The 23,931-nt window shown below is 42.4% G+C and overlaps 1 protein-coding gene across 1 annotated transcript in view; it reads left to right on the forward strand.

Annotated features, from left to right (window-relative positions):
* krtcap2 (keratinocyte associated protein 2) overlaps positions 1-23,931 on the forward strand; it is a 197,977-nt gene that overhangs the window by 31,981 nt on the left and 142,065 nt on the right. The window contains exon 2 of the mRNA XM_072591747.1: positions 10,362-10,516. Within this exon, the coding sequence (XP_072447848.1) occupies positions 10,362-10,516 (155 nt within the window). The remainder of the gene's footprint in view (positions 1-10,361; positions 10,517-23,931) is intronic.

The raw sequence follows: 23,931 nt of genomic DNA on the forward strand, positions 1-23,931 counted from the left end.
TTTGCTCCTTCTCTTCCTCCATTCGTTCCTCCTTCACTTCCTCTTCATCATTTGTAGTGGCAAATGATGTGGCTTACATATGGTGAGATTCTGCAGCATCCAACAGTCATCAGAAAAGTTGAATAGTTCTAACAAGAACTAGATCTTCACTAAACACGATATACACTATAAAGTCAATGTAAGATGCTGCGTTTGATATTTTGTTGTGCATCAAATTATGTTATGCATGTCAAACAGTTCTGTTTTGTTCCTTCCATGGACAACAATGTCATCAAATAGTTGTAGTAACATTTACAACGCTAAAGAAACAATCTTCTTCAATGTGTGATGTGCTAAACGTGGACAATTGAGCTTGCTGTAATACTGAAACATAAGACCATAAGGAAAAGAAATAGGAGAAGGCAAGTCCACTCCTTGAGCCTGCCCCACCATTTAATGCAATCGTGGATTATCTGATTTTAGCGTCAACTTCACTTTCCTGCTGACTCTCGTTACAAATTAAAAATCTGTCATCTCCTCCTTAGATTTATTCAATGCTCTGACATCCATCACATTCTGTGTTAGTGAATTCCATAGATTTATTACACTTTGAAAGAAGTAATTCCTTCTCATCCTTGTTTGAATTCTTGACCTAAGACTATGACCTTTCATTCTAGATCATCTGTCTACTTTGTCAATCCTTGCAGCATTTGTATGTAGCTGAAAATGTGTTGCTGGAAAAGTGCAGCAGGTCAGGCAGCATCCAAGGAACAGGAGAATTGACGTTTCAGGCATGAGCCCTTCTTCAGGAATCCTGTAAAATATTGCTCTGATAGTGGTATCTGAAACCGTCATCATTACATGTTGATATTTGTGAAGAGTGTGAATTGATGAAATGATACCGATAGTTCTTAGATTATAGGAACCAAATAACCTTTCTGGAATGATTGTTTTGTTAGGTCAATGCACAGACTAAATCGACCATTTTTACATCATGCAATGACTGGGTTCATTTCAGTTCCAGTGATATGCTGGCATGGATTACAAATGGTAACCATCTCAACTTCTGCAAAAATGGCAGAACATTTGTCATTATAAGAAACATGACAGTACACCTTAACGCCTCTAGGAACTGTAATTAATGAAGGATACTGCTGTGTCTAGTTTATGCCATTAATCACATAAAGATGTGCTTCTTCAAGTGGTCTTCAGGTTTGATGACAGACCTACCTTAAATGTTACCCTAATAAGGTTGTTTAGGGAAGGAAATCTGCTGTCTTTACCTGGTGTGGCCCACATGTTACTCCCAACTCAGGGCATTGTGAATGAGTCTTGGTTGCCCTCTGGGTAATTAGGGGTAGGAAATAAATGCTGACTTATCTAGGAGCATCCAATCCCATAAAGAAGAAAATAATGCCCAGCTATTAGCTCTGTAGAACATGAACATGTGTAAGGTGATATTTTTGGAGCACACAGGAAATGCAATCCTCCAAACCTGGAGTAATCAATTCATCATTGGCTTAAATACTGTCTGATGCAGGAATTTGCAAAAATAAAATGACGTTTGGAGAATTTTTGCTCAATATAGATACTTTCATGCCAAACATCAATGAGAAATGATACTGAAATGCCTACAATCCCGACTGAGCATTCTCTAAACTAGTTTTGTGGGGGTTTATCATCTGTGTTAGTATACAAATGTATAAGTGGTATATCTTGCAAATAATATAGAAGCCTCTCACTTAGAAAGAGACTCCTTCACAATGCAGACTGATTAAGCTCATTGATGAACTGCATATCTTTTTGGAATGATTCCACTTCAAACATAAGTTAAACTATTTTTCTTCAACATTGTGAATTGACGGGTACGTTGAATTTGAGTACATTCTTAAGTATATCTGACTATGATGAATGGTCTGGTATTTCTGATTGAATTTATATTTTTCGATCATCAAGCCTTTTTTGGCCCAAAATATTTTTCAATAATAGTTACTGCTGTATCAAACATAGATTTGTCTTCAATGAGCTGTGTGAAAATTTGTTGACTTACAATATCAAGACAATGTGCAAGTACTATCATCTTCCGGCGTGTTGCTACATCTGTACGGGGTAAAAACAATGACTGCAGATGCTGGAAACCAGATTCTGGATTAGTGGTGCTGGAAGAGCACAGCAGTTCAGGCAGCATCCAAGAAGCAGTAAAATCAATGTTTCGGGCAAAAACCCTTCATCAGGAATAAAGGCAGAGAGCCTGAAGGGTGGAGAGATAAGCAAGAGGAGGGTGGGGGTGGGGAGAAAGTAGCATAGAGTACAATAGGTGAGTGGGGGAGGGTATGAAGGTGATAGGTTGGGGGCAGGGGGTGGGTGGAGTGGACAGGTGGAAAAGAAGATAGGCAGGTAAGACAAGTCATGGGGACAGTGCTGAGCTGGAAGTTTGGAACTAGGGTGAGGTGGGGGAAGGGGAAATGAGGAAACTGTTGAAGTCCACATTGATACCCTGGGGTTGAAGTGTTCCGAGGCGGAAGATGAGGCGTTCTTCCTCCAGGCGTCTGGTGGTGAGGGAGCGGCGGTGAAGGAGGCCCAGGACCTCCATGTCCTCAGCAGGGTGGGAGGGGGAATTGAAATGTTGGGCCACGGGGCGGTTTGGTTGATTGGTGCGGGTGTCCCGGAGATGTTCCCTAAAGCGCTCTGCTAGGAGGTGTCCAGTCTCCCCAATGTAGAGGAGACCGCATCGGGAGCAACGGATACAATAAATGATATTAGTGGATGTGCAGGTAAAACTTTGATGGATGTGGAAGGCTCCTTTAGGGCCTTGGATGGAGGTGAGGGAAGAGGTGTGGGCGCAGGTTTTGCAGTTCCTGCGGTGGCAGGGGAAGGTGCCAGTTCTTTAGAGACCGCAATTTCCTTCCCATGTGGTTAACGATGCCCTCCAACGCATCTCATCCACATCCCACCCCTCTGCCCTCAGACCCCACCCCTCCAACCGTAACGAGGATAGAACGCCCCTGGTGCTCACCTTCCACCCTACCAACCTTCGCATAAACCAAATCATCCACCGACATTTCTGCCACCTCCAAACAGACCCGACTACCAGGGATATATTTCCGTCCCCACCCCTTTCCACCTTCCGCAAAGACTGTTCCCTCTGTGACTACCTGGTCAGGTCCACGCCCCCCTACAACCCACCCTCCCATCCTGGCACCTTCCCCTGCCACCGCAGGAACTGCAAAACCTGCGCCCATACCTCCTCCCTCACCTCCATCCAGTGCCCTAAAGGAGCCTTCCACATCCATCAAAGTTTTACCTGCACATCCACTAATATCATTTATTGTATCCGTTGTTCCCAATGCAGTCTCCTCTACATTTGGGAGACTGGACGCCTCCTAGCAGAGCGCTTTAGGGAACATCTCCGGGACACCCGCACCAATCAACCACACCGCCCTGTGGCCCAATATTTCAACTCCCCCTCCCACTCTGCTGAGGACATGGAAGTCCTGGGCCTCCTTCACCACCACTCCCTCACCACCAGTCGCCTGGAGGAAGAATGCCTCATCTTCTGCCTCAGAACACATCAACCCCAGGGCATCAATGTGGACTTCAACAGTTTCCTCATTTCCCCTTCCCCCACCTCACCCTAGTTCCAAACTTCCAGCTCAGCACTGTCCCCATGACCTGTCCAACCTGCCTATCTCCTTTTCCACCTATCCACTCCACCCTCTCCTCCCTGACCTATCACCTTCATCCTCTCCCCCACTCACCCATTGTACTCTATGCTACTTTCTCCCCAACCCCACCCTCCTCTAGCTTATCTCTCCACGCTTCAGGCTCACTGCCTTTATTCCTGATGAAGGGTTTTTGCCCGAAACGTCGATTTCACTGCTCCTCGGATGCTGCCGGAACTGCTGTGCTCTTCCAGCACCATTAATCCAGAAACTACATCTGTACTGTCCATCCACTAGTGAATAAATAGGTGTTAAAGATGGGACACTATGAATCCCACAGCATGGGTGGAACTTTCAGCAAAGAAAAGAGAGGTAGGTCCTGGATCCAACAAATTTACTCCAATCTCTATCTCATTGTAAATTGTTTTATATTGTTTCTTTTATTTAAGAGATACTTCAGAGATATGCATGGCTCTATGTATACAGGAGCTCTATTTGCAAGTGTCTTTATCAAAATTGCTTGCTTCGTCTCAGTTTGATTTCTATTTCTCTGTGTAATTACACTGAGGCTTGGCTAATAGCACACACAGAAAAGAGTCAACAGACTTAATTAGAGACTGAAAAATTGAAAACTGTAGTAGCAAGCTTGTCATCAAAAAGATAACTTGCCATTCACATCATATTGAAAATTCCAGTGCGTTAGTGTTTCAAATATATCATAGAATTGCAAAGGCAATTTTCCTCTGCTGGAAATTGACAGCACCTTGGTGAACTAGCTGGGTGCTTTTTCCCATTGAAATAAAAGGAAGAGAATTTTTAACTGGGGCAATTGGAAGCAAGGTGCTAATGTCACTGCAGAAGGATATATTAGTAGGTGAGAAGGTAGATTCCCACATCTTTGGTTTTCTGACCAAAGACAGGTCCTTGGCAATTGTTCACTGAACTATGGTGAAATGCAGTTTTTTTTTATGATGTGTAGGCAAGGAGGAAGATGACAAGTCTCCCTCAGTCAGCATGGGGATCAAACTCTGTGCTGTTGGCATTAACCTGATCTATACCACTAGCTGTCTAGCCAACTGAGTGATCACCCTCCTTCGAATTGGATATACATACCAAAGTTTATTACAAAACTGACAATTACAGATTTTGGCGGATGGGAGAACGATCATGAGAGCCTTAGAATAGTTTGATGTACAAGGGATAAAAGGGATACAGGGATGGAGGTGTTTATTAGCAGGCTATGGGCTGCGATAGGAATGGAGTTATTGATATTGTCAAAAGGGAGATAGGTATGTTTTGTGACAGTGAGGATTTTAGTTAGATACTAAGTTTAGAACTGAATAGGATTTTGAGATTATGAACAGCTTCACTCAGACTGAGATATTGAAGAAATTGATGGTAAGGCTCTGGAAGTTTTGGTTGAGCCAAAGATGATAATTTACCAGTCTTATCAAAGTTAAGCTAAGGAAGCTACATTCCACCCAAACTGGATGCCAAGAAAACAGTTGATATACGTAAGTGGTCTAGGGATTCAGGGGGTATGTGAACAGGTAGAGTTGAGTGTTGTTTGTATGCATGAGAAAGCTATCTTTATAATTGTGATTGAATATTACAAACAGAAGAGTACAGAATTTTAGGTGACAAATGAAATAAGTGTAGATTGTAAGATGAATTCATGTGTCCTTTCTAAGATCCAGTAGCTAAGAGTGGTAATAAGGAGAAGACAGTTACACAGAGCTGGGCTATACAGTATTAGCAAATGATTTGTGGTCAATTATATCAAAGGGTGCAGAAAGATGAAAGAGGAGGGATATTGCATCATTGTGACAATCATGGAGAATGTTGTGTATGACTTTGTTCAAGGCTGTTGTACCATTGCTCTTTCTCTCAGTACTTACATCTTGGTGGTTGAAGAGATAGACTGTAGGGTCTATTATTTCTCAAGATTCTATTTCCTTGTATCTTCCAGCCATTTGTGATGCAAAAAGATTTTTAACTAAAAAGTTAGGGATGAAGGACAATGGGAGGAAACCAGCTGTAGTAAATTCTGGCCCATTGTGTTCGAGTGACACAATACTCTTGTTTTCAAAGGGAAAAAAACTTTTGGCAGACAAACTCATTGTACCTTTAATTCAGCACTAAGTACTTGTTGCATTTCAAAGAAATACATCTGTTATTAGGTTGGAATGTACAACAAGCGAAATACACAAAGTAATTTCATAGTCCTTTCTCATGCTCCTTTCTGCTGTTATAAACCAACGGTTCTGTGCTACATAGTTTTAGAATGATTCTGGTTTTCTGCCATAGCACAAGTGAACCATAGAAATACAGCAGACCCCCTTTAGAGTAAATATCATCTCTAATCTTGGATCACTAGAAGATAAGCTTTTTAAATTGAGTTGTGTGAGATGTACATTATCTTACGACAGTATCAAGCAAAACTAATCTGTGTGAGTCTGTGAGAAACATGGAGAAAAGCAGAAGAATATTAATAATTGGAGCAGATGAAGGCTTGTTTGCCACTCAACAAGATTGTGTCTAATCTTTTACTTCAGCAATACTATTCTGTAAATTCCTCATAACCTTTCATTCCTTTAGTAGCCAAAAATCTGTGTCAACCTCTATCATGAATATACTGAACAATTGAGCATCCAGAACCCTGCAGTATCGAGAACTCCAAAGATTCAGATCTTCTGATGGTAGAGATTTCTCATCTCAGTCCAAACTGATCAATCTCTATTCAGAGATTTGAATCTTAGTTCGAGACTTTAAAGGTTGGAACACCATTCTTTCAGTCTCTCTACCCTGTTAAGTTTCTGACTCTATGACTAAAAGACAGAAGATGACCCAGGGAGATTTGCAGTTGAAACAATAAAGACGCCGGAGGTGACAGCAGCTGAATGGTTTTGAAATTAAGTTGATGTAATCTTACTACATGTTTTTAGTGGAACAGTACATTATTATATAGTTGGATACAGGTAACAAGCAGTTAAGAGAAAGGGGCTTAGAGCTGTGAATAGTTTTTGTTTAATATTCACTTTTATAGTTAAGGAATAAATTGATATTATTTCCTTTAAATAGTGGAATTTGGGAATTCTCTGTCACTCATAGTTTATCAGATTACAAGGCGAGGCGAGCTTGTCTGGGTGTTTGGTTTAATTTACAGAAGGGTTCACTGCCGTGTCGTAACAGCCTCTCATAATTGAATAACTGGAAAGGTCACTTACCAGCCATCTATGAAAAATGAGCAGGATGGCAAGTTAACACAAAACGACATTCATCTGATTCATGTGAAGAATAAAGACACCCAAGTCTTGGTGGACAAGGTACAATTTCAAACCTTGCAGTTGATACATAACTTGAAAGCATGTGAACTGTGAGGTGGGTAGTGTAGCATTTGAAAAGGATATAGGCAAATTGATGGAGTGTGTAGACAGGTGGCAGATGGAATTTAATTGAGAAAAATATATGGATACAATATGAAAAACAGTACAGTTCTAAAAGGTCTTTAGGAGCAGAGGGAGCTGGGTATATATTTGCATAAAATTCCTGAAGACGGGCTTATGCCCGAAATGTCGATTCTCCTGCTCCTTGGATGCTGCCTGACCTACTGCGCTTTTCCAGCAACACATTTTTCAGCTCTGATCTCCAGCATCTGCAGTCCTCACTTTCTCCTATATATTTGCATAAGTTCATTTCAGGTGACAGGACTGGTTGAGAGAGTGGGTTCATAAAATATATACCATACTCCCCTTTATTAATAGCAGCATGGAATATTTATTGGGCTGGCTGATCATGTTAATCTTGAGTAATTTTGGCCTCAGCTGTTGAGTGCAGTTCTGAGGTTTATACGTAGGAATGATGTGAAGGCAATAGAGGGAGTGTTGAAAATATTTATGCAAATGATTTCTGCGAGGAGGAACTTCAGTTACTAAAATGGATTTGAGAAGTTGGGACTGTTTTTCTTCGTAGAGAGAAGACTGAGAATGAATCTGATGGAGAAATTATATCAGAAGAACAGGGCACAGATTCAAAGTAATCGGCAAAGAAGCAATCAAGATGTGAGGAAAAACATTTCCATGCAGCAAGTGGTTAAGGTCTGGAATTACTGCTTGACTGTATGGGAGAGGCAGGTTCAATTGAAGCTCTCTAAAGTGAATTAGATTGTTATTAGAAAACGAACAATGTGCAGGATTATGGGGAGAAGACAGGAAAGTGGCACAAACTGAAATGTTAATTCAGAGGATTTATGTAGACACAATAGACAGAATGGTGTTCTGCTGTTCTGTAACTGTCATTAATTGTGGGGTTCCAACATTTCTGTTTTTATTTAAGCTATAAGTTTGAATATTATATTCTCCCTTCTGCTCCTTTCTGTTGATGAAAAGGGAACCGTGGGTGCCTTTTCCCTCTCCCTAGAGGTGGTGAGAGAGGAATTGAGATAAGATAATAATTGGGCTGGCTGATCTTGGAGAGGACCTCACCCACTTCACATCACCTCACCAATTAAGTTATGGACAAGTAGGACCCATAAGACCTGCTCAATTCCAATTTAGACACTTAAGTGGTCAATTACTGGCCACTTTGGGGCCTCAGCCAGCCATCACCCCAATCACCTGACTGTGGAGGGAAACCAAGGCAACCTACCTGCTGATTAGAGGAAAGACCTCCAGTTATGCCAAACTGGGGCAATTGTAGACATGTAGTTGAGGGGGCAAAGGGTTGGTCTCAAAAAGCCTCACCTCTATCTTTGTTTCTGACCCCTGAGCAGACACTACCCACGACTACCATCATTTGAGAAGAATATAAAAAGTAATTACTTTCTCACCACTGTGGAATAGGCCTCGACTAGAAGACATTAGGATCCAGAAACTGCAAGCTTCTGATAGGCTGGGAGCTGCTGGCTAGTGTCCAAGCCCACAATTCATGGAGAAACTCAGTGCAGCTTGACTTTCAGTGCATATTGAGCTGATTGGCAAGCAATACAATAAGTTTTCTCAGCAGTGGGTATGGTGAGTTGGTCACTGATTAACACACTCTCCCCTATACTTTAGAAAAGGGGTAATACCACCCTTTGTTTTATTTTACTGTTGACATGGTAAAAGGTAAATATGCTGGTCTGTGTTCATTTCTGTGATTCACATCATCAAAGAAATGATACCTTTGGACCCAGTGCACTGATTGCTGTGTTCGACTCAAGAGGCTCATTATCTCCCTTGTACCTGAACTGATTAATCACCTCTTTACGGCAGTGCAGATGTAGTTTAGGCATACGGAAATATGTAGGTTGCCCCATTCGCTCTGAACAAAGCCGGAACATATGGGAAGTGGCACAACTTAAGAACACATATATTCCCTACAGCTTGCCAGTAGTAAGATTGAAAAGAAATCTGGAAGCCTACTTTATTGTACTATGGGGATTTCAAACCCTTTCAAAATAGCTTGAATAATAGAACTGTTCATTTCTTCAGTAAGCTGGTTACAATGTTTATATCTGGTTTATGTTATGACTGACTTTAGGCAGGAATGAGCCATTTTTAAATGTGCATTAGGACATGTCAGACAGAGTGAACTCAGGATTCCTAATTCCAAACAGCTTGGAGCATTATATATTGTTCCCACTTTGCCTTATCACAATATCAATAAGATAAGTTAAAAAGCATCAAAACTCCAATGTTTGAATGTAGATTATTAGCAGGGGAATGTAATATTTGGATATTAATATTCTGAGTTAATACTGTAACAGAAGATGAATGCTGTAGCCACTATTCTTTCTTCCAGGAGGGTGGCATAGTAGGGCTCCTCAGCTGGAGCTCATTTGCTCCAGATGCTTTTCTCTTTCTCTCTCTTTTTTTCTCCTTGTATTTTTTTTTCCTTCTTTCTTTCGGCAAAGCCCTGAACTCTTGGCCTCAGCACAGAGTTGGACTCTTGGTCTCAATGCAGACCCAGTGTGGCGATCTCTCAGTCCAGTGTGGCAATCAATCTACTCAGCATAGTGTCCTGTCAACCTGCCGTGGCTGTCTCCCGCCCCATTGTGGCTATCTTCCAGCCTGGCGTGGCTGTCTCCTGGCCTGGTGTGGCTGTCTCATGGCCTGGCATGGTGGTCTCTTGGCACAGTGTCCTGTCTCCCAACCCAGTGTGGCGATTTCCTGGCACTGCGTAATAGTCTCTTGGTGGCTCAGCCTGGCAGTCCCTTGGCAGTCCGACGTGGTGGTCGTTAGGTCTCAGCGTGGATTTTCACCCTCGAGATGATTTCAGAAAGGTCTCCCAACCTCGAGAGCCTTGAGGGGAAGCCCAGCGTGGTCTGGAGTCAAGGCCCAGTGCAGACTAGAGATTAGGTGGTGGCGTGGACTGGAATGGAAAGACATTCATTTTGAACTATTTAATAACTTTTCTAATTTATTCCTATAATCTGTAATACTGGGCTTTTTATTTCTTTATTTTTCTGATTTTGTTTTCCTAAGAATTTGTTCTTACGAATCTGTTCCTATGTACCTTTCTACCTGAGATGGTGCGTGAGTGGCAACTTGTAAAGGTTTCGCTGTACTCATTTGGGTACATGTGAAATAAAGCTAATTCTAATTCTAATTGTAATTCTACTAATATTTGCTTTATCACAATGATAAAACCTGTGATTTACTTTATGGTAATAATTTTGTACTTCAAATTAATTTCTGTGACCTATTTCTGTTTATTTTATGTTTTTGTGATTACTCACAGGTAAACGAACTGCAGTCTCATTTGTCCTGTCCTCCTTGCTGTCAATTCTCATTTACTCGGCTCTGGGAATATACAAAGAAAACCTGGTAAATGACAAAGGAATGATTCTCTGCTCTGGCTTTGTGACATCATATTTGTTTATTTTTTCACTGACCGTATCCTTTTCTATTGGTTAGACTAGTTCAAAATACTAATAATTTAGAGCAATTATATAATTAATAGAGCTTGTTAAAAAAATCGGTCAATTTTAAAATAACTTTTCTCACCCAAACACACAAAAGTCTAGCTGATGCAATCAATAGATTGAGCTGAATATGTTTGTATGACGTTCTTCTAGCTGCTGTTTTAAGACTTTTTTTTTATTTTTGCATGGGATGTAGGAGTCACTGAGTGGGCATTTATTGCTCGTCCCTAGTTGCCCTTGAGAAGGTGGTGTTCAGCTGCCTTCATGAATGCTCCAATCCATTTGGTAATCCCCATATGGTAATCATTTGATCTTCAATGAGTTACTGATTCTCCTAAAATATAGGACAGGGGGACGTTACACAAATGCCCCAAGTTTGTACATTAAAGTTGAGAACAGTCATTTCTCAGCTCATTCATTTCTCAGTAAACCTGCAAAGATGTAACATTGCGAACTTTCCTCTGTAGCCTCCAGACATTTAAACATATCTCTTTGACCACACTTTGATCATCTGCCTTATTATCTTGTCAAGTGTTAAATTTCGCTTTTTACTGATTCTGTGTGGAGCTTTGGAATATTTTATTATATTATTGAATTGAATTGAATTTATTGTCATGTGTACTGAGGCACAGTGAAAAACTTTGTTTTGTGAGCAATGCAGGCAGATCACAGAGTTAAGTAGTATAGATAGGTAATATAATAGGTAAATAGTGACAAAACAAAAATGTAGGTACAGGCAAATGCTAAGAGTTTGTGAGACTATTCAGTGTTGTAACAACAGGAGGGTAGAATCTGTTTCAAAACCAGCTGGTGCATGTGTTCAGGCTTCTGTACCTTCTCCCTGATGGTAGAGGTTGTAGAAAACATTGCCAGGGTGGGATGGATCTTTGAGAATGCTGGCAGCCTTCCATTGACAGTGGGCCTGGTAGATGGATTCTATAGATGGGAGGTTGGCCTTTGTGCTTGTCTGGGCTGAGTTCACCACTCTCTGTAACAGTCTTGAATGGTACTCTTTCCATGCCAGATAGTGATACATCCAGACAGAATGCTCTCGATGGTGCACCTATAAAAGTTGGCAAGGGTATTCGCTGACATGCTATTTTTCCTCAGCTGCCAGAGGAAGAAGAGATGTTGTTGGATCTTTGTAACCAGTGCATCCACATGAAGAGTCGAAGAAAGCTTGTTGTTGATGACCACTTCCAGGAGCTTGACATTCTCTACTCGTTCCACCTCTGTGCTGTTAATGTGTTGAGGGGCATGAATAACATCCCACTGAAATCAATAATGAGTTCCTTGGTTTCAGCGGCATTGAGAGCTAGATTGTTCTCAATGCACTATTTTTCCAGGTCTTCCACCTCCCGTCTGTAGTCTGTTTCATTGCCATCTGAGATTCAACTGACTATGGTGATGTCATCAGTGAACTTGTAAGTGGCATTAGTCTGGTATTTGGTGACACAGTCATGGGTATACAGCGAGTACAGTAGGCGGCTGAGTATGCACCCCTGGGGGGGCTCCAGTGTTGAGTATTAGTGAGGATGAAATATTGTCCCCAATCTTCACCAACTGTGGCCTGTGGGTCAGAAAACTGAGGATCCAGTTGCAGAGAGTGGGGCTCAATCTAAGATGACTAAGTTTAATAATCAGTCTCAAGAGAATAATAGTGTTGAAGGCTGAACTGCAGTCAATGAGTAGGATTCTTACATAATTGTTCTTGTGTCAAGATGTTCTAGGGAGGAGTGAAGGGCAAGTGTTATGGCATCTGATGTGGATCTGTTGGTCCGATAGGCAAATTGGAGTGGGTCAAGAGTAGTGGGGAGGCTGGAGTTGATTAATGCCATGACCAGCCTTTCAAAGCACTTCATGACCACCAAAGTTAGGGCCACTGGGCGGTAGTCATTGAGACAAGATGCATGAGCCTTCTTAGTCACAGTGGCTCAGTGGTTAGCACTGCTGCCTTACAGCACCAGGGACCCAAGTTCAATCCAGCCTTACGCTACTGTCTGTATGGAGTTTTCACATTCTCCCGAGTCTGCAAGGGTTTCCTCTAGGTGCTCTGGTTTCCTCTCACAGTCCAAAGAAGTGCATATTGAGTGGATTGGCCATGCTAAATTGCCCCACAATGTCCAAGGATGTCAAGCTAGGTAGATTAGCCATGAGGAATGCAGAGTTACTGGGATAGCGTGGATGGCATGCTATTTGGAGAGTCAGTGTGGTCACGATGGGCAGAATGGCCAGCTTCTGCACTGTAAAAGGGGCGGCACGGTGGAACAGTGGTTAGCACTGCTGCCTCACAGCGACAGAGACCTGGGTTCAATCCCCGCCTCTGGCGACTCTGTGTGGAGTTTGCGCATTCTCCCCGTATCTGCGTGGGTTTCCTCCAGGTGCTCCGGTTTCCACCCACAATCCAAAAATGTGCAGGTTAGGTGAATTGGCCATGCTAAATTGCCCATAGTGTTAGGTGCAGGGGTAAATGTAGGGGAATGGGTCTGGGTGGGTTGTGTTTCAGCGGGTTGGTGTGGACTTGTTGGGCCGAAGGGCCTGTTTCCACACTGTAAGCAATCTAATCTAATCTAATCTAGTCACAGGGATGATGTTGGCCCTTTTGAAACAGGCAGGGTAAGTGGCCTGCTGCAAGGAGAGGTTGAAGATACCCAAGAAGACCCCTGCAAGTTGGTCTCCGCGTGCTTTGAGTACACAAACTGGTACTCAGTCTGCTCCCATCACTTTCCTTGGATTCACCTGAAGGAAAATTGATCTGACTTCTGATGCAGTGACTATCGGGATAGGTTCGTCAGGACTTATCAGAATTGGTGTTACTTTTCCTCCAAAATTCTGCTCAAAATGAGCATAGAAGGCATTGAGACGATCTAGGAGGGATGTGTCATTGTATGCTATCTTGCACTGTCTATTTTTAGAGCCTGTGATGTCATTCAGTTGCTGGGTGTCTGTCTGGCCGTTTAGTTTGGATCGATATTGGTCCTTGGCTGTCTTAATGGCTCTGCTAAGGTCATACTTGGATTCCTTATATTTGAGTGGATCTCCTGATCTGAAGGCCTCACAGCTGGTTTTTATCAGGTTCTGTATGTCCTGATTCATCCAGGGTTTCCTCGGTATGCAGTCCTCCCATACGTGCGATGAAGTCTGTGACGGTGATAGCGTACTCATCCAAGGTACCTGCAGACTGTTTGAAATTGACCTCTGCCAGGGAGGTACAAACAAAGTTAATTCAGTAATAGCTGTGAGTTTTCACGATGAGTAATTACACAGTGCAATACACAATAATTAGGGCAGTCTCAACTGTGATGCAACCAAATGTACCTGCTATCATTCATTGCTCAACGTCTTTCCTGAGGAATGGACTTACATGTGGACAACAGGACAATAGATGGTGCCTATGGAAATATATTCTGGATTAGTGGTGCTGGAAAAGCACAGCAGTTCAGGCAGCATCTGAAGAGCAGTAAAATTGACGTTTTGGGCAAAAGCCCTTCATCAGGAATACAGGCAGAGTGCCTGCAGAGTGGAGAGATAAATGAGAGGAGGGTGGGGGTGGGGACAAAGTAGCATAGAGTACAATAGGTGAATGGGGGAGGGGATGAAGGTGATAGGTTATGGAGGAAGGTGGACTGGATAGGTGGAAAAGAAGATAGGCAGGTAGGACCAGTCATGGGGACAGTGCTGAGCTGGAAGTTTGGAACTAGGGTGAGGTGGGGGAGGGGAAATTAGGAAACTGTTGAAGTCCACATTGATGCCCTGGGGTTGAAGTGTTCCGAGGCGGAACAATAAATTAGAAATATTGAGTAGATATAAACTCAACAAAAGAGGAAATATATAATCACACAAGAAAAAATTAATAAGAGTTTTGACTTTAATCAGGAGCTGAATTCAGGTGGATGGGACAGGACAGGCAACATGCCTGTGTCTTATTATTGTGAGCCTTAGCTGGTTTTTGCAGTGAGACCTTGTTATATTATGATTGCTTATCTGCATCTCAGTGCAAAGACAGAAATTTTATAGTTTTAAATGACCTGGACTATTAGGTGAAATCTGGACAAATCACATGAGGTGTCCAAAGACATTTTTCATAACATTGTGAGCAACTTGAATAGAGACAAAATACCACTGGAAATCTGAAATTCTGAAGAGGTTCTAAAGGACAGTCATACCTGAATCAAAGCATTAACTCTGTTTCTCTCTCCGCAAATGCTGCCAGACCTGCTGAATTTCTCTAGCATTATTTGTTTGTTTGGAAGCAACCTGTTGCATTTTCCAATAGAGTTCTGGATGTCAAGGTGAGATTCTTGCCATGGAGTGGTGAGAGGCCTCTTAATAGCGATTAGTGCTTGTTCCCATCCTCAATAACTGTAAATCTCAGTTTATTAATATGCAGGTTTCTACCATATTCCAGATGTGGCCTAACTAAAGTTACTATACAGCTGCAACATGACTTGCTAATTTTTATACTTTATGCCCCAACCAATGAAGGTAAGCCATTTGTATTGTCACTTTCAGGAAACAATGGACTTGTACAACTAGATCCATCTGTATATTGATGTTATTAAGGTTCTGGCATTTACAGTATACTTCCCTCCTACATTTGATCTTCCAAAATACATCAGCTTGCATTTGTCCAGATTAAACACTATCTCCTATTTCTTTGCCCAAGTCTCCAGCCTATCTATACCCAGCTGTTATCCTCCTCACTATATGCAGCTCCCTCAATCTTTGTGTCATTAGCAAACTTACTAATTAGGAAACCCACAATCTCCTGCATAGCGTTTATACTTTTGCAAACAACAGGGATCCCAGCACTGATCCATGCGAAATGCTGCTGGTCACAGATCCCCAGTCAGAAAAACACCATTCCACTGCTACTCTCTACTCTCTACCTTCTAAGACTAAGCCAGTTCTGTTACCAGTAGGTCAGGCAGCATCCAAGGAGCAAGAAAATTGACATTTTGGGCAAAAGCCCTTCATTTCTGACCTGCTGTGCTTTTCCAGCACCAGTCTAATCTTGACTCTGAGGTCCAGCATCTGCAGTCCTCACTTTTGCCCAGTTCTGTTACCAGCTCACTATGATGCCATGTGACTTTACCTTTTACCAGCCTGACATGAGACACAGCCTTCCTACAAAAAGCAAAGCTGCTTATATCCCTAATAAGCCCATATTTTTCCAAATGTGATTAAATCCTATGCCTCAGAGTCTTCTGCAATAATTTCCTTACCACTGACATAAGGCTCACCAGCCTGTAATTTCTGGATTATTTCTGTTTTCTTTTTGAAACAAAATAATAATGTTGGCTATTCTTCAGTCCTCTGGGACCTCGCCTGTGACTGAGTTTCACTTTGAGAACTGTTTGCATTTGGCCTTAGAAAGCAATCTCAGTAGGTTTCACCTAATGGGATTAGTGTGTGGTCAGGAATCATAGGGCTGCGCATTACACTGCTAATAGATTTGAAGGCAGGGCTTCATAAAATGCCTGCCTTCCATCTACCCACCCAGAATGATCTGTTTCAAATCTGATGGCAAAGTGGTGCATATATTGAGCAGCTGGCCACAATTCATATCCACCGATGGACCTCATCACACTCCCATGACTATTTTACCCATATCGGTGGGGGGATTGGAACTAGAATTAGGTTTTCATTGCCACATGTAATCAAGTACAGAAGTACAGGAGTACGGTGAAAAATATATAAAGTTGCCATTCCTGGTGCCATCTTAGGTACAAAGGTACCTAGGTACAAAATCTTCGGTACAAAATAGAAAAATATAGAAATAACTTAAAAGTTCAAAATTACAGTCCCTCTTTAGCAAAGGGCCTGCAGTAGGAGGGGGAGGAGAATCTGTACCAAGTGGGTAGCTGACTGCTTTAGCTGCTCACACTGGTGCTGGGCAATCTTGATGGAATCCATTGGCAAATTTAGGGATGCATTTTCCCAAGGTTATCCTTTCCTCCTTGCCTTGCTACCTGGCATCTCCAATCTGACCCTTCATGATCCTCAGCTTCCTTCTGATCAGGACCAGCCAGCCTTGCGCTGCTAACACTCTGGACTTATTTCGGAGTCCTGCCTCCAAGGCCTTCTCTTCCTCAGGATTGCCTGTAGTCTTAGCCATAACCACATTTTAAAGCCTGGCACAGCTGGCAATACTGAGCTGTTGAGCATCAGATTAGGTTGCAGCAATCTGAAGGGAGAGTATTAGCCCAGGATAGTAGCAGAAGCCTCAAACTTTGCTAATTAATGCTACTGTCAGCATTATATTGCAGTGGAGCCGGTGGAAACAGTGTGTGAGCTTCATCTTCACTCTTTAGCTGAGGCTGTAGGTACCACAGTGCACTGTAAAATCCAGCCGTCTGGATTCTGATTGATTCTTGACAGGTAGGTACCAGCACTGCAACTCTACTAAAATAAAGGAGTGGCTAAAAGTATAAATGCTGAAAGATTGGTGGTCTTTTGGGTATAGTAGTCATTCAGGACAAAGCTGAGATGAATCATCCACTTAGCATTTGTGACTGAAGGTGCTTATAAACACCTCAGTCTTGTCTTTTGCATTATTATGTTAGACTCCACCATTATTGAAGATGCTGAATGGAGATCTTTCCAGTCCACGTTTTGTGTTATTGAATCATTATTCCCCTGATTTACTTGTTCTTTTATACTTTCTTGCCTTTGCAGGGTCGTACTTCACCCTTTCACTTGGATTTCTCAATTAAAATAGATTAAATTTTCTAAATCACCATGTCAGTCTTATGATTAAGTCTTAAAGCAAAACTTACCATAACCCTTTACTAACTGAGACACAAATCCTTGAGGTGATACAGATTAATTAATTTTATTCTCAGGTTTGTATAAACGATCAACAAACACATCGACCTGGACCCAATATACTGGCCACTACAGTGGACAGCTCGAACGGACAACCGGAAGCGGCAGAGACAGGCCACTATAAATACCGGAGAAAACAGCACAGAAGCGCTTCACAGGAGGCTCCCAAGCACTGAGGATGTCACCTAGACAGGGGACGAAACGTTTGCAAGACAAATTCCCAGCTCGGCGAACAGAACCACAACAACGAGCAAATCTTCTACCAAACTTGGTATAAACAATTCAGATAAACAAAGATGGAACTAAGTACAAGTCAAGTGTCAAAGAACTCGATGACAGCTTTGTCTTGTTGGTAGCTTGCACACCTATGTGGTTCTAGACAAGTTGATTTACCTTTACAAGTTGGCAAGCCTCCAACAGCAGGGCAAACACTTGCTCAATATCTCCAACATACCATTTAAATTATTACTATGATTTTTAGTCTCTACCTCAAATTTCTCTTTGGTGACAAACTGCAGCCTTTTAAATGTTGTTCTTTACATTAGTTTGAATCTGGGATGAGTGAGCTCTATTTGGAGAAAATGATTTGGATGGACCTTCATTCTTATAAGTCTCGAAGAATCAGTGTTGATCTTATTGGAACATTGAAGATTCTTTGGGGGCTCACTATAATGTTGAGAGGCTGTTTCCCATGGATGGAGAGCCAAGTCTCAAGACAAGGGATCAGCCATTTGTGACTGAGGAGAAAAGAAATGTCTTCACTCAAAAGGGTTTAAATCCTTTGAGCTCCCTATTGCAAGAGATAAGGAAGCTGAGCTAATGAGCGTATTCAAGGCTGATAAAGATAAACTTTGGGGCTGAAGGAATCAAGAGATAAGTGATAAGGAGGAAACTGGAGTTGATGCTGGTGTTTGATTAAAATTTGTCTGCAACAGTGAGTTTTACCTGATGCAGCAATGCTTATGTTATCTCTCGTAACATAAGAACCTAGGTGTTGGTTTTGTTTTACTGATGAAGCCAGCAGACATTCATTACAACTATTACCTAAAAACGTTACATCCCACTGGTACAAAATTGTCTGAGCCAATATTAAGCTATTATGTTAAAACAGAGGAGTCTGCTTCTAATAGAATTTCGTGCTTCAAGTGATCCACAATAAGATGGAGTATGAGATCTTTCTACCCTCAATTTACATGCTGTGATGCAGTGATGATATCATGAGCATGTGTCTTTAAGATGTACTAGCATACTGACAGTGAGACATAGCACAGAACACAATAGTGATCATTCATGATTGTTTTGAATGATGGAGGAGTTTAATGTGCAGTATGTTCTAATGTTGTCCATGTTTCTTCCATTCTTCTGTTTTCTCACCAATTGTGGTAAAGGCTAAGCTATTCCAATGACTAACATAACAACTTAGGAAGGAGAACTTACATTGAAAAATTGAACCATCTGTGCTACAACCACAAGTGAGTCCAAAAATCATTAGAACTTCATTTCTACCAGCGGTCGAAAACTGTGATCATAGCTACCTGTAGTGTTGAAATTCATGATATTTTTAATTTCACCTCTTATTAAATATATTTACTACTATAATGAGGAGGTATAACTTTCATCACATTGTCTAACATCTGGTTCTATATTTTGGTTTCCTGCTGGATGGTTACAATGATCTGTCTCCACTTGCAATCCACAAATCAACTGAGACTTTAACTTACCACGTTTGTTTCTGTGTAAGGATTGTTGAAATCTATGTATATTGAATAAGCATTCCATATCTTCTCTGACAACTGTTTAGAAAACTGCCTTAAATCTGATTTGTGCTTTAATTCAGACAAATCCATGTTGTTGTTGCTGCTGTCTCCTACTATCCAGGAACCAAAACTATCCACTTCAAAGAAGTGTATGGTTGATGAGTAGAGTCATGTTCCTACAAATGCACTAAAAATTAGAGGAGTGTAACTTCTCATTTAAAGCACTTATAGAGTCGTAGAATCATAGAGTCATACAGGACGGAAACAGGTCCTTCAACTCAACTTGTCTATGCCAACCAGGTTTCTTAAACTGAAGTAGTTCCATTTGCCTGTGTTTGGTCCACATTCCTCTAAACCTTTCTGATCAATGTACCTGTCCAAATGTCTTTTAAATGTTGTAATTGTACTTGTCCCCTACCCCACTTCCTCTGGTGGTTTATTCCATAATATGCCATCCTCTGTGTGAAAGTGGTACCCCCTTGGATCCTTTTTAAATTTTTCTCCCCTCACCCTAAATCTATGCCTTCTAGTTTCCCCTGGGTAAAAGACCTTGACTATTCACCTTATCTTTGGCCACATGACTTTATAAATCTCGAAAAGGTCACCTTTTCCGTTAATGAAAGATGAAATATTATCACATCAATTTCCTGAAGACAGCCTGGGATAATAAGCAAAGTGCAACCTGTATAATCTTTGTTTTGATCATTACGTTTCCGTATTATTGAGAAAAACTGCTCCAACAGAGGATTTATTTTGCTATGTTTATTCCTCACATCGACCAAACATTGCAAAATTAGCTCCATCGAACTGGTGTACCATTGCTCTGTCAAGAATGCAGACAGCTCATTGACAACCTTGCTTTATAATCAGTGTATTCTTAAAAATCTATATCATAGATCCAGTATGATGCAAACTTCCAGCATATATTATTGAAAGCTAGCGTGGTATTTGCATAAATATCCGGCTAAACAAGGTATGTGTTTGAAATAGAGTTGTTCACTTGAAGATGAACTTATTAAATCATAATTTAAAAATAATTACTTAGTACAAGTTTTCCAGTCTTCTGTCATCCATTTTTTACAGTGACAGATATGAGGAGTATTGTATCTGAGCTGAAGCACCATAAATAAATGTAAATTTGTAATTAAATGCATCTAAGATCTAAATGATTTCTTTTTTTCTTGCTGATTGTGCATAAATTAAAGCAGTGACAGTTTGGTCATTTATTGACCATGTGCGGAGTGCAAACAATGGCTGTGTTGGCTACATGAAAAGAATCTCATCCCTTCACTCCATCACCCAGAAAACACCCATTTGGTTGGATTTAATGTAGCCAAACTGCAATCTAGTGGGATGATGGGTAACACAGAGGCTCTGCTCACCTCAGTGTGGGAAGAAGCATTGTACCAGTCTCCTGCAGTAACAAAATTCTCTTGAGGATGGGAGGGGCTGATACAAGATCCCCAGTGGCAGGATAACAATTAGGTTCATGAATTTTTTTTAGATTACTTACAGTGTGGAAACAGGCTTTTTGGCCCAACAAGTCCATGCTGACTCGCTGAAGCGCAACCCACCTATACCCATTCCCCTACATTTACCCCTTCACCTAACACTATGGGCAATTTAGCATGGCCAATTCATCTAACCTGCACATTTTTGGACTGTGGAAGGAAACCGAAGCACCCGGAGGAAACTCAAGCAGACACGGGGAGATTGTGCAAACTCCACATAGTGGATTGCCTGAGGTGGGAATTTAACCCGGGTCTCTGGCACTGTGAGGCAGCAGTGCTAACCACTGTGCCACCGTGCCACCCCAAGTTAATGACCCAAGTTACATTCATTATCCCTGATCCGACTGCAGTCTAGTGGGGTGATGGGGACATTGTGTAATCAGACATCCTGTGTCTGAATAAGGGACCCAGCTCTGGGGGGTAGTGGCCATTTCAGTGCCTGAAATGCACTTCATATCATCAGGCCTTCCCCATGGAACAGAATGAGTTTCCCTGCTGTTCTCTGATGAGTGGGTAGGCCTCTGTCAGCTTGTCAGAATCTCAGCCATTACATGAAAGGATCTTGTCATGGATAAAACAGATTTAAAAAAAGAGTCTTCTGCCAAATTCAGGGCTAGAGGTGCTACAGTAGAACAGTTCAATAGTCACCAAGATAAGTCCTTACGGAAACCTACCTGTCATACATTGTACTGAGATGAGTTTATCAGCATTCAGATGTGAAACACAGCAGAAAATCACAAACAGGACCAAACGATGTGGGAGCAGAAGAAAGAACTTGGACTCTTGCCAATAATTAGAGCAATGACATTTTGAGCCAACTATGAATATAAATCAGAAGTGATACATAAACATAAAATGTAAGTGCCTTTCACTGATGGCCAGAATCTTGTGTAACGTGAAACAAAAAACATAATATGCTGGAAACACTGAGTAGGTTAGCATCTGTGGAAACTCCAGACATATTGGGATGAATCTTACCCATATTTTTGTTGAATTTCATGGAAGGTTTCTTTCTGCATGGCCAAACAGTTTTTCTCACGTGATCTTTACAAACTCGTTTCAATAACTTCCCACAATGTCCCCAGGTATCCCTCTTGTCTGATTAGCCTGTTTCTACCACTGCTGGGTTATTATGGAATAGATCAGCATCCTTGGTGCCACCTTTTAAAGATTGCTGTGCATCTGGACAAGTGCTGGCCCTGCTCCAGATTTGCATAATATAGGCACACCATGTCATGGAGAGGGTCCGAGAGGTTATGGCAGATGAAGTGAACTCACAATTGAATGCAACACCACTCATTCTACCACCCCAAACTCCCCCAAACTACCAATCATGCATGCCCTCTACCCTGCCTACTCTCTCACTTGGGACGCCTCACCAATTTTCCCCTCCCTGTACCAACACCAACAGCTGTGCCACCCACCTTCACCTCATTCAATCTTCCCCTTTCTCTCAGTCCAAGAGAAGCTAACCCCTAATGGGGCCGAAAGAGTGAACCTGGTGGTGGGGTGCCTGACATTCGGTCTCTCATCCTCTATGAGGAAAGTGTTCTGACCTTGTCCACTTCAAGTACCTCCTGAGTGTGCATAAGCCTCTGGATTGATATTGGAGGCTGTCCTTGGCTTAGAATGCCAACACATCCTTACTGGAGGGTGTCTCCTTTGATGTAACTCCATTAACTTTGAGACAGGGTCATTTATTGGAAGCACATTCAGGACCATTTGTTGGAAGTTTGACGGCTGTGAGCGCTGCTGGCACCAGGTTCATGTACAGCACTGGGGTAGCATGGTAACATGCAGCAACATATCAACTCCCTGGACTGGTGACTGCTGACGACATGGGAATCAGCTTGGCTCTGTGCTTGTGCTGAAAGGCAAGGCAGGGCTAGATGGAGATGCTGAAGGCATCCAGGTTAGTGCAAGGTGTGAGGCCAAGGATTGTGTAAAGTTGAGAGATAACCTGGTCCAATCTATGAGCTGGGTGCTGCCCCTGCATACACAAACTGTCCTTGCAGCGACATTACAGTGAAAAGTGCTGGTGCACTCCAATTTGCAGCATGATAGGGCAGAAGCATACTGTCAGTTGGAGACATGCAATAAAAGTGTCAAAAGGCTGCAATGTGTCAGATGCTGGAAAAGCACAGCAGCTCAGGCAGCATCCGAGGAGCAGGAAAATCGACGTTTTGGGCAAAAGCCCTTCATCAGGCAGCCCTGCTGCGCTTTTCCAGCACCACGCTGATCTAAACTCTGGTTTCCAGCATCTGCAGTAGTCACTTCCGCCTAGTTGAATTTTAACCTTACTGCGAATCCTCTCGCAAGGATGCCTACCTTGAAGAAGTTCTCCTCCTCTTTCCACAAGAATCTCAGTGAGTCTCTCTCTCACTGCAACTCCCAGGTCATCTCCTCTGCCCTGAAGCTCTTCAACCATGTACTGAAACAGACCCGCTACCACAGCCACATCTGCTTTCTCAATGCCTGCCTCTGTAACCAACTGGTCCCACATGGACTCCGGACTACATTCAACCCAGCGCAGTTCAGAACCGAACAGGACAAACAGTACTGACGACAGATTCAAAACCACCAGAAACAGTTCTTCTTCCAGATCCTCCGCTCCATACTCGTAACCATATGCTGGCACCTAACCTCTCTACAGTCAGTCCTGCCTCAGCTGAGGGCCACACTCTCTCATAACTGCAAAGGACCCCTTCTGTACTTTATTCTAAAAAGAATTCATACTCTCAACAAACAGTATTTCAACATCATCTCAAACATCAAAAACTGTAAGTACAACAAACTTTTATACACCACCTCAATAACCAGCACTCCTCAAACATTCCAGAAGATTCCCCTGGACTCTGGAACTGCTCGGATGCCATTAGCCATGTGGCTGGTACAGCTACCATCCCCATGGTGATCCCTGACATCACTTCTACCCCCATCATGGCCACATCTGCAGCCACTTCCGCCCCTCATGATTCATCATGCATCACATGTGACATCACTTCCACCCCCCCCACGTCATCGCTGACGTCACACGTGTTCACCACCACTTCCGCCCCAACCAACATCACTCACCTGCATTCTGCTGACACACCCCCCACAGATCCCACTGTCACCATCCCCACCCCCAGAGCCGTGAGGGGGACATCACCCCTGCTCATGACTCCACCCCTATTCCCTCTACCACCACACCCACTCCAGTTACAGGCTCTGCCCCCACTCCCAGCTCCACACCCATGACAGATCCTAGTTCTCAGCCCTGCTGAATTTTCATCATCCTCCCCAGGACC

This window comes from Chiloscyllium punctatum, chromosome 2 (assembly GCF_047496795.1).
Source record: "Chiloscyllium punctatum isolate Juve2018m chromosome 2, sChiPun1.3, whole genome shotgun sequence".
Lineage (NCBI taxonomy): Eukaryota > Metazoa > Chordata > Chondrichthyes > Orectolobiformes > Hemiscylliidae > Chiloscyllium > Chiloscyllium punctatum.